This window comes from Melospiza georgiana, chromosome 8, assembly GCF_028018845.1.
Source record: "Melospiza georgiana isolate bMelGeo1 chromosome 8, bMelGeo1.pri, whole genome shotgun sequence".
NCBI classification, from domain to species: domain Eukaryota; kingdom Metazoa; phylum Chordata; class Aves; order Passeriformes; family Passerellidae; genus Melospiza; species Melospiza georgiana.
The window spans coordinates 153677-164762 of NC_080437.1; the positions used below are offsets into that span (position 1 = coordinate 153677).

Genomic DNA, 11086 nt, shown 5'->3' on the forward strand with positions numbered 1-11086 from the left:
ATAATTTTAACATGGTATTCTATGATTGTCCTCTGGTGCTGTGGTTTCTGTCACTGTTATTTTATCTTTTGGTCAGGTTGGTCAGTGGATGGCCTTACACTGTTTTTAGTCACACAAAACCTTTTTTCACATCTGATGTTTTGCTAAGGTCTGTAACACAGTACATTTATCGCACTATTATTTTCTTAACTGTTCTTAACAGCTATACTTAGCTGTTGATTGCACTACTATGTCTTTGATCAATACAGTGTGTACTTAAGCTGATAGTTTATATTATATTAGCATCCAGCTAGAAAGAGTTATAATTGATACTATATCTAAGTCATTATAATCACTAATAACATGCATAGGTTAACACATAAACATGAAAGCCAAAATTACGGGGTCGTTTTTCCCACAGGCAGGGAGCTGGGCTGCAGCGGCTGCAGAGCCACCGGGGCACCGGAGAGCTCCTGGAGGCTGCGCTTGTGTCTGGGCAGCGGGGACAGCGCAGCCACAGCTCTGCTCCCTGGGCATGGGCTGAGCAGATTGCAGGGCCGGCTCTGCTTCTGGCAGCCAGCAGCTCTTTCCTGTTCCAGGCAAACGGTTCAGGTGCCACCCCGTGGGCACAGCGGTGCTGATTCTGCTGCTCCTGGTGCTGGCACTGGCTTTGGGGGCGGCCGTGGCTGTGCTGGCAGGTAAGGGAGGGGCAGCAGCCTGGGCCCAGCCCCTCGGGGCAGAGCGGGCTCCCTGCTCCCTGCCCAGGGGAATCCTCAGACCTTCTCCTCTTCCCCCTGCAGCACGACAGGTTCCAGTCACACCTGCGACTCCGCCATCAGTTCTGGGCTGTCCCTTTGACTGGGTTGGGTACAAGGGGTTCTGCTACAACTTGTCAAGGGATAACTGCACCTGGGAGCAGGCTCAGGAACGGTGCTCCAAGCTGAACGCCTGCCTGGCCATTGTCAAGGATGAGGAGGCCTTGGTGAGTGAGGGGCTGCGGGCGGTGTGGGGTGGCTGAGGGCAGCCTGAGGGCGCTCCTGGGCCGGGCCCTTGCAGGGAAGGAGCCCCGGCGTGCGGGGGCAGCCCCGGGCACGTGTCCCCCCGAGGGGCCGGGGCAGCTCCCACTCCTCTCTCCTGGGCAGGAGTTGCTCTTCCGCCTCTGTGGGAACGGCGATTTCTGGCTCGGGCTGCGCAGACGGGGCGAGCGCCTGCAGTGGTTGGACAACAGCAGCTACAGCTTCCCGTGAGTGCTGGGGAGCCGGGCAGGGCCTGGGGGCACAGGGGCACAAGGGCTTCCCCTGGCAGCCAGCGCTGCCTCTGCTCCTCTCTGCAGGGATTATGTCCACGGTGATTCTGAGTGTGTGTACCTGGCTGACAAGAGATTGAAGACTGGGAACTGCTCCGAGAAGCGGCCGTATCTCTGCAGCAAGCCCGAAGGTCCCCTGTAACAGCAGCTGCACAAAGGACCTTCTCCACACTGGGCAGTGCCAGGGAGCTCAGCTTCATCGCTGAGCCCAGCACAGCGCTGTCCTTCCTCAGCTGCACCCTGTGCCTTGCACTTCCTCTCAGGGTCACCTCAGTGCCAACGCTGGGCTGGGGCTGCAAAGGAAAAGTCTCTGCAATCCATCCTTCCACTGGTGCTGCCTGCATTGAGTGCAGTGCCCTCATATGTGGGCACAGCTCTCTCTTTAAAATTTTTATGGACATTTGTTAAGGGAAAAAATCCCACATTTGGGTGCAGGTCTCTGCACACAGTTAACTTAAACTGTCTTCTGTATATGTGGCACAGACCTCTTTTATGAAAAATCCTTTCCTTAGGATTTTTCCTCCTGAGAATCTGAGAAGCCTCAGGAACAAAATGTAAATAATGGTTATCTGCTGCTGTGGAATGCAACAGGTGCATCTGTGATTGGTCTCGTGGGTGTTTCTAATTAATGGCCAATCACAGTCAGCTGGCTTGGGCTCTCTGTCTGCGATGCAAGCCTTTGTTATTTATTCTTTCTATTGTCAGCTAGCCTTCTGATGAAATCCTTTCTTCTATTCTTTTACTATAGTTTTAATATAATATATATAATAAAATAATAAATCAGCCTTCTGAAACATGGAGTCAGATCCTCATCTCTTCCCTCATCCTCCAACCCCTGCAAACACTGTCGCATATACACTGTTACAGTATAGACCTTTATGCTATATTTATAGTAGTTCATACATACTCAAACATTCATTTGAGTTAACATGTTCTTTTGCTGGGTTTGAACCTTTGACTTGTCTTCGTTCCATCTTCTCGATTTAACGAATGTATTTTATTTTTCAACATTTCACAGTCTCTATTAAGCTATGGTCTAATATAGAATACATTACACCACTATTTATAAAAGCTATAGGGCACATGTATAAACTGACAGATTATACTATATCAAAAGCAGTAATTTCAAGTTATACTTTATCAGGATTTTTGTGGTCCATTATAACTTGCAAAACAAAAGTTAGTTCATAAATGAGAAAGCCAATACCTATATTTGTTATTTATAACATATACAGCAAGCTCGATTGGGAAATCCAAATCACCCTGGGCTTCTGGAAATCATCACAAACTGGCCTGAAGGTGACACTTCTGTACTGTCCTTGGAAGATGTGAGAAACAACCCTTGCTTTAAGATCTTTAAAGATTTCTTAAACCGTAACAAAAAAATACAACAACAGACTGAATAAGGAAAAATTACAGCGCTGAGGGTCTCTGGGACTGTCAGCCACAGCTCGTTTACAAAATGGATGCCCTGCCTTTTATACCCTCAGCCCCTCCCAGGGTTTTGTCAGTCAGCTCCTTCTCTGCCATCCGCTGGTGGAGATCACATCCTCACACCTTGAGTGGAGCTCAGGTGTTGTCCTGTGGCCCCTCCTGGTAACGAGTCGGCCCTCCCCAAATGCCCTGGCAGTTTGCCGGTCCCTGTTCCCTGCTTGGCTGCAGCCTGGGAGGATAAATGCTGGGAGAGCATCTCACCTCTCCCGGCAGCCGGACCCCATCGAGTCCCGGGACCTAAACCAGCCCGAAGCCTCTCTTACCTTTTGCTGCTCTCGGGAGGGAAAAGCAAAGCAGACAAAAGTATCCCCAGATTGCCCGTGGGTCCATGGTGGGCTCCAGGGGCCGGGCAGGAGGCAGGGAAGGGAGAGGGGCGGGAGAGAGGAACCGCACAGCAAAAGTGCTAAGACCAGCAGTGCCGGGCGATGGGGCTCGACCTTCTCCCTGTCCCCGCCTTACCCAAGGAAAGGGAAATAATTAAACCTGTGTACCAACCCCCAGCAGCCACGGAGGGTTTGGAAATCAGCCGCCAGGAGGGGAGGAAAGCGGGAAGAAAAAGAGCAGCCAGAAGCATTGAGAGAAGGAGGAGTTGTCAGTTCGTCCTGATATGGGAGGGGGATGCTCAGAAAGCTGCTCTGTCTTTTGGAGATCTCTCTCTTCCCACCACAGGATAGAAAACAGTTGTTTTCAAAAGAAAAGACCCAGAAGGGGGAAGGGGGAAGGAGCTTTTCCATCCTTTTAGCTGTAGACTGGGATTTGCAGCCCTGAGGCTCAAGTTACTTAAAGGGCCAGGCTGGAGGGGACAGGGAGCACTGCTACCCCCAGAAAAAAAAGGGAAAGGGCTGAGGAAATCCATCTCCAAACCCCTTGGCCCACTCACCATACTGTATTTTTATTAGTGCATGAACCTTCCGATTGCTGAGTTTAATTGTTTCCTGAAGGGGTGCTTATGCAGCTCAGGGTCCTGGGAAGGCTTTTTGCTAAAAAGAACGGTGGGGTGGCTGGAAGAGGGGGGCCCTTCACGTGTCATTCTGGAAGTGATCTGCACATTGCAGTGGGATCTCACAGTGGCACATCAAGAGGTTCCTCTCGAGGGAAGCCCTTTAAAACCGGGGACAGTGGTGTTTCCCCTCAGTTTGAACCTTGAGATGATGAAAGTGGGGCTCTTTCCCTCAATTCAAACAGCACCATAAAGGTATTTTCCTCCATTTAAACACGAAAACAGTGGAAAACTGATTCCCAGTCAACTGAAACACTGAAAATCATGAAGAAGCTGTATTTTCCTTCAACTGAGACCGTGGAAATCGGAGGTGAAGGGGGATCCTCCCCAATTCAAACAGACAATTATGGAAAAGGCGTTGCTGCCCTCAAGTTAATCCCCTTTGGTCCCTGTAACCCCCCCCTTTTTGGAGGCGCTGGGGAGGGACTGGGGCCGCTTCCCCCTCCTCACTGGGAGGAAGCTCTATTTAGTGTCGGGAAGGAGCGGGACAAGCTCCGGGCGGGCGAATCCCGTTGGGAAGCCGGGGTTTGGGCCGGCAGCGTGTCCGAGCTGCGGAGGGCAGCGGGGAGAGCCGGCCCATGGCCAGGAGTGAGGAACCCACCGGGAGGGAAGGAAATGAAATAGAATAGAATGAAGCGCGATAGAAGAGCCGCGCCTAGCGAGGGTCTCCGTGTCGCTGAAAGAGCCGCACCGAGAGACTGCCGGGGTGGCGGTGGCGCTGAAAGAAAGGCTGGCATTACACAGAGAATGGTGTAAAGTGTCACAAAGGTCCTGCACCAGCCCTGGCCGCTGCCCCGTGTCACTGGGAGAGCTTCCAGCGCTGCTGGATCCGGCGGGCGCGGCACAGGCACTGCCGGGGCATCGCTCGGTGCCTGGAGCTTTTGCCATCCATCCCCAGGGATAAACTGAGCCCAGCCGGCAGCGACCTCCGCAGTGGCCCGGGGGATGGGGGCTACAGGCCGATCTCTTAGAGATCAGGACCAGCATCTTGGTCTTTTATTTTTTACCGTATTAGGGGGCTGAGGGTTTTTTTTTTCTCTCGCAGTAGCTCCTTGTCCTTTCCCCCGTGGGCAGCAGCCCCGTATGCCGGTTTTCCTTCTCTGGAGACAAGCTCCCACTGTCCCCAGCCCCTGGGTCCCCTCCCCGGGGTGAGTCCCCCCGGTCGCTGTCGTGCTGTGGCGGGGGCAGGAAGCTCCGGCCCCGCCGCCAGCTCGCACCACACCGGGCCAGCGGCAGCGGGCAGAGATGCTCTGGCTTCCTGTCGCCTCCCCCGCGTCCCCAAGCCAGTGCCACCACCCCCGTGTCCCCATCCTGTGTCCCCCGGGCTCTGCCGTGGCATGGAGGACGAGAACGGCTACGTGATCTTAGAGCGGGGGGACAAGCGGGGCTCTGCGGGGAGATGCCCGGCCCAGCAGGGTGCAGGTACTGGGGGGTCCTGTCCGCTGGGCGCCCCCGATCTTTGGGGGAGAGGAACTGGTGGGGGGCAGGTGCGGGCTGAAGGCACCCAGGAGTCACCAAGAGCTGCCCAGGGTGGGGAAAGTGAGGCACGGCTCGAGGGGGGCGGGTCTGGGGGGCTTTTCTTGATGCTGTGGTTGTCTGTCCCCAAAAGATGGAGCAGAGGGGTTTTTGGGGTCACCCAACTCCTCGTTCCCCAGTCCAGGGGGGGTCTCGCTGAGTTGCTTTGCCCCAGGGCTTCCTGCCTTGGTCTCTGGGGGTTCGGGGGGGCGACAGGCGCTCCTGAGCTCTTTTTCCCATATCCCTTCCCCAGCAGCCGGATCTGGCTATCAAGGATCCCAGAGGGTCCCCGCAGCATCCCCCTGCTGTCCCCGCCGCCTCCTCGTGGCCCTGACGGCCGGCCTGGCGCTGTCCCTCCTGCTCTGCCGTGAGTTTGGGGGTGGCAGAGGGCTCCGGGCGCCCCTTCCCAGCCCAGCCCAGCCCCGATTTCCCTGACCGGGCTCGGCATCCCCCTCTCGCAGTCTCCTGGTGCGTGGCACAGCAGTGGCCGTCCGAGGGGACCGCAGGCTACGGGAACGCCTCTCTGGGAACTGCCCGTTCGGGCTGGGACGGCGTGCTCAGGGAGATGCGGAGGGTCCTGTGCCCGCCCCGAGGTAACACAACCCCCGGGGGGCTCCTTGGGGCCTCCCCCCGGTAAAGAGCGGCCGGAGATGCCCTCAGCCGCCGGGACCCGCCCGTGTGCCTGCAGAGAGCGAGGGGTGCCGGCTGTGCGCCGTGGGCTGGAGGCTGCTCGGGGCCAAGTGCTACTGGATTTCCGACGGCATGAACCCCTGGAACAGGAGCCGGGCGGACTGCAGGGATCGGGGCTCCGAGCTGCTGATGCCCTGGGATCAGGATGAGCTGGTGAAGGAAGGGAATGATGGGGGTGCTGGATGTGACTGTACCCAGGGGGCTGGTGCTGCCGGAGGGGCTGGAGGGTGAGGGGCTTCCCAAAATCCTGAACTCGGCCACCCATGCAAGGGTGAGGGGCTTCCCAAAATCCTGAACTAGGCCACCCATGCAAGGGTGAGGGGCTTCCCAAAATCCTGAACTCGGCCCACCCATGCAAGGGTGAGTGGCTTCCCAAAATCCTGAGCTCAGCCCCCTCTCTGTGTCCAAGCCCCCACCCCAGTGCCTGTGGCAGAGTGAGAGGGACACGGGTGGGGCTCCGATCCTCCGATTTTGGTCCCCATTTTGGGGTGACCTCAACAGCGCCATCATCACTTCTCCTTTCCCGGGTCAGGAGTTCCTAAACGAAAGCCTTCAGAATCCCACCCGGCACTTCTGGATCGGCCTCTCGGCGCCCGTGGCCGGCACGGGCTGGACGTGGGAGAACGGCTCCGACCTCGACCAGGAGCGGTGAGCGCTGGGGGTCGGCAGGGCACCCCATTGTCCCCAGGGCCACCCCATTGTTCCCGAGGGACCCCCGAGGGTGACACGGGCTCCTTCCTGCCTCACCCGCAGGTTCCAGCTGGAGCTCGGGCAGGCGCCTGGATCCTGCGGAACGCTCAAGGGAAATGGGATCAGCCCTCAGAGCTGCGACACGACCCTGCAGTGGATCTGCCAGAAAGAATCCGTCGAGATCTGAGCCTCCGTTGCGCCCCAAAACCGGCGTTAATGCGGGAAAAATCCCGATTCCCGCGGTGCCAGCAGCCCCCGGGGATGGGCAGAGCCGCAGCCCGTGGAAGTGCCCCCGAGGCGGGCGATGTAGGAAAGAAATCGACTAAAAAACCGAATAAAACCTTATAATAACTTGGAGAATTGCACTTTTGGGGCGAACATTGGGAAGAGGGAGGGAGAAAGGGAGAAACGTGGTGTTTTAAGGGGTGTTTTAGCACAGGGATGATCCGAGATTCAGCTGGAGGGGCGGAACGTGAGACTGATGGTCCGCAGTGTCCCTGCTCATGTCCCCTGTGCTCCCCGCCGTGTCCCTGTCGTGTCGCCCGTGTCGGGGGCACTTTAGAAAAGGGGATCCAAGGAGAGCCACAGCCGCCGGTCCTGGCAGCTTTTGTCTGGGAGCAATCCTCGGATATTCCCGATTTTAGGAGGCGTTATCCCCCCTTGGGCACCCGCGGCCTCCGAGCCCGTGCTGGCCTGTGCAGAGAACCAAGGACAACCAAACAGCGATTAATTAGCTTAATGAACGGCGCCTAATTAGCGGGTGGGAGAGGTGAGGCCCCAGGGCTGCTCTCCTCTCGGAGGCGGTGCCGCTCCACGCACAGGGCTGGGAAAGCCGGGCCCTGCGCTCTGCGAAACGAAATATCCCTTTTCAGATAAATCTGGAAATGTATCAATCGATCCGTCTCCCGTGGATCCCTTAAAATCCCCCAAATTTTAATGAATTTAACCCCGTACTATCACCATTGCCCCAAGCTCTGACTCCATCTCACCTTGGCGCCCCCCAGCTCTCACTTGAAGATACCAACCCTCCCCAAAATCCTTCCAAAATTCCAGAACCTGTCCAAAAATTAATCAAAATTCTTTTCCAGACCTCTCTGGCGGGGCCAAACCCGAGGATTTTCCCACCTGCTGCCCTCCCTGGAGCCCATTCCCGAGGGATGTTACGTGGGACAACGCTGCTGCTTTGCTTTCGGGGTGGGGATCCCCAGTTTGAGGAGGCTTTTGGGGGATTCCCGCTTTTTTCCAGAGGGTCTCCCCGCTTCTGGGCGTTTCTCCCCACCTCTGGGGGTCACAGAAGGGTTTGGGGACATGGCTGGGGACCCTGAGGGCAGGATGCTGGGAGAGGGGGGGTTGTTACTATAATTATCATCATCATCATCATCATTAGAATTATTATTAAATAAATATTATTAAATAATTATCATATAATTCTTATATAATAATAATTCTTATTCTTATAATTCTTATATAATAATAATTCTTATATAATAAGAATTATTATTAAATAAACAAACAAACAATTAATAATAATAAAACCAGCGACTTATTATTATGTAATAATAATTATTCTGATGAAATCCTTTCTTCTATTTTTTTAGTATAGTTTTAATATAATATAGATCATAAAATAATATGATATATAAATAAAATATTAAAATATATATTTATATATATTTATATATATATAATATAATATAATATATTATTATACTATAAAAATTATTATATTAATATTATAGTATATTATTACTACTTATGATATATAATATAATTAATATTATTATATTCAATAATATAGACATTAATATTAGTTACTAGTCAATATTTAATCTTAATATAATTATTAATATAACATTAATATATTGATATAGTACAATATATTAATATAGTACTAATATCTTAATACGATATTAAAATATGAATATGGATATAATTAATATTACTATTAATACAATATTCGACAAATTAAATATAAATATAAATACAAATATAAACAATAATAATGATAATTATAATAATGATGATTATGATGACAATAATAACAATAACAACAACAACAACAACAACAACAACAACAACAACAAATAATAATAATAATAATAATAATAATAATAATAATAATAATAATAATAATAATAATAATAATAATAATAATAATATCTGCTGGGAAGGGCAGCTCCCTTCTGTGGGACAGCAGCCACCTTGGCACAGCCTCAGCACCAATCCCGACACCTGGGAGGAGAGGCCAAGCCACTCTGATATTTCAAATAATCATCTCAATAGTGGGAAAGCCGGTTTCTACCTGGGCTGTGTGACTGACCAAAATAAAATGGAAGTGTGTTCAGGGCCAGCCTGCCCCCCTTTGCTCTCGTGCCACTGCTGTCCCCTCACCCAAATGGCTCCAGTCCCTCCCTGGTGTGGCTTGTCCTCTCTAGCAAGGTATTCACAACAAGATATTCCCTTATACCTGTGCCTTTTAGCCATGATAAACACACCAAAATCTCCGTTTCCTTGGTGTTGATCTGCGCAGATTAGCAGTGATGCACCGGCAGAGACTCTTTTCAGGGCTGGAGGAACAAACAAAACTTCCTCTCATATTTCCTCCCTGAGGGCAGGATATCACTTAGAATGCATAAATATGGGTTTTTAAGCTGTTTTTCTTGAAGGCTGGGATCACTGGAGTTTGCAGAGGTTTTTGCAGAGGGAAAGCCCAGCTCCTTTGGGGTTCTCTTGGGCAGATGATATTTTCTGAAAAATCCTTTCCTTAGGGTTTTTTCTCCTGAGAAGCTCAGAGGCCTCAGGAACAAAATGTAAACAATGGTTATCTGCTGCTGAGGAATGCAACAGGTGCATCTGTGATTGGTCTCATGTGGTTGTTTCTAATTAATGGCCAATCACAGTCAGCTGGCTCGGACTCTCCATCACACAAACCTTTGTTATCATTCCTTCCTTTTCTATTCTTAGCCAGCCTTCTGATGAAATCCTTTCTTCTATTCTTTTAGTATAGTTTTAATATAATATGTGTGCTTGAGATAAAAGCAGTGTCTGCAGGTGTCACCTTGTGAGAGGTGGCAGCAGACAAACAGCCACCACCTGTAACACAGCCAACTCCAAGTGCCAGGAGATGGTGCTGCTGTGTCTGCTTCAAAAGAGTGCAGGAAACGTTAAAGTGTTAAAATTTTAAAAGTTGAATAGTAATAAAATGGTTAATAAGAAAATTTTAGGAGTGTAAAGATTTTAAAAGTTGAGCAGTAATGAAATGGTTATAAAAACAGCAATATAATAAAAATTAATAATAAAAATTTGGACAATTTGGATTAGGACAATATGAGACAATAAAGACAAAGAGTTACAGTCTGGGTACCTCTTTCTGGGCAAAATAAGCCTGAAAAAGGAGCCACATTAACAGAGGATAAAACCCTTAAAAGCAGCAGCCTGTGGCATATTCATACACCTCATCCATGATGCATAAATTCCATTCAAGCACAGGATTCTGTCTGGGCAGTGTCAGCTTCTTCCTCTGAATCCTGACTGAGTCTTCAGGGCTGAGCGAGGTGGGAAGAACTCGATAACAGAGCAATAAATTCTCTTTCTCTGAAAGATTTGGGTGTCCTGGGCTGCTCTCTCAGTGCGATGTGGGTATCACACACAGTATCTCACATAGCATAGTTTCTATTTTAACATTATGTTATAACCTAAAACTATATTTAACACACTACTTAAGAAAATTAACACACCATAACTTTCTAACACAACACATAGAATATTCATTTGAATATTTGCTAAAAGCCAATAATAAAATAACATATTTCACACTGTGCCAGGGCATCTCCACCCTCTCAGGGAAGGATTTCTTCCTAACATCCCACCTAACCATTTCCCCTGGTACCAAATCTCTCTCCAGCTCGCCTGGAGCCTGTTCAGGCATTTGCAGCATCTCTAAGGTCTCATCTCCCGGGAGACTTCTCCTCTCCAGGTGGACATCCTGAGCTCTCACAGGCTGCATCCAAAGCAGAGGAGCTCCATATCCACATAATTAATAACCAGGACAGGTTAACAAACTGTTTGTTGTCGTTTGTTTGTGGGGTGTTGCTTTTGTTGTTTTTTTTTTTTTTTAACAAAGAAATTTGAGGTTTTTTTTGTATTTTAACAAAAAATTCTTTGGTATTTTAACAAAAAATTTAAGGTTTTACCGCCTGTCTCCACGTAAGGGCGCTGCTCTCCCGCCGCCGCCTCGCTCTGAGGGGGCGTGGCTTGTAATTACGGGGGCGTGACCGTCATGCGATGCGGGCGTGGCCTCCCCGCGCTGTGGGCGGGGCCTGCGGGCGTGGCGTGGCCAGCGGGGCGTGGCCAGCGGGGCGGGGCCGGGCCGGGCGGGCCGGGACCCCGCGGGGAGCGGGAGGAGGAGGAGG

The 11086-nt window shown here is 50.9% G+C and overlaps 1 protein-coding gene and 1 long non-coding RNA gene across 2 annotated transcripts; both read left to right on the top strand.

The window, feature by feature from the left end:
* The first annotated feature begins 210 nt into the window (after positions 1–210).
* On the top strand, positions 211–1641 carry LOC131086346 (uncharacterized). The gene is made up of 4 exons (XR_009114746.1): positions 211–677; positions 780–961; positions 1122–1222; positions 1313–1641. It is a non-coding gene; the product is annotated as an uncharacterized LOC131086346 (long non-coding RNA).
* Positions 1642–5116: 3475 nt separating this feature from the next.
* LOC131086293 (killer cell lectin-like receptor subfamily B member 1B allele C) lies at positions 5117–7007 on the top strand. Its single transcript, XM_058029240.1, has 6 exons — positions 5117–5201; positions 5470–5661; positions 5756–5887; positions 5983–6137; positions 6517–6632; positions 6738–7007. The coding sequence occupies exons 1-6, from the start codon at positions 5117–5119 to the stop codon at positions 6859–6861; spliced, it is 804 nt and encodes a 267-aa protein (XP_057885223.1). The 3' UTR covers positions 6862–7007.
* Positions 7008–11086: the final 4079 nt, after the last annotated feature.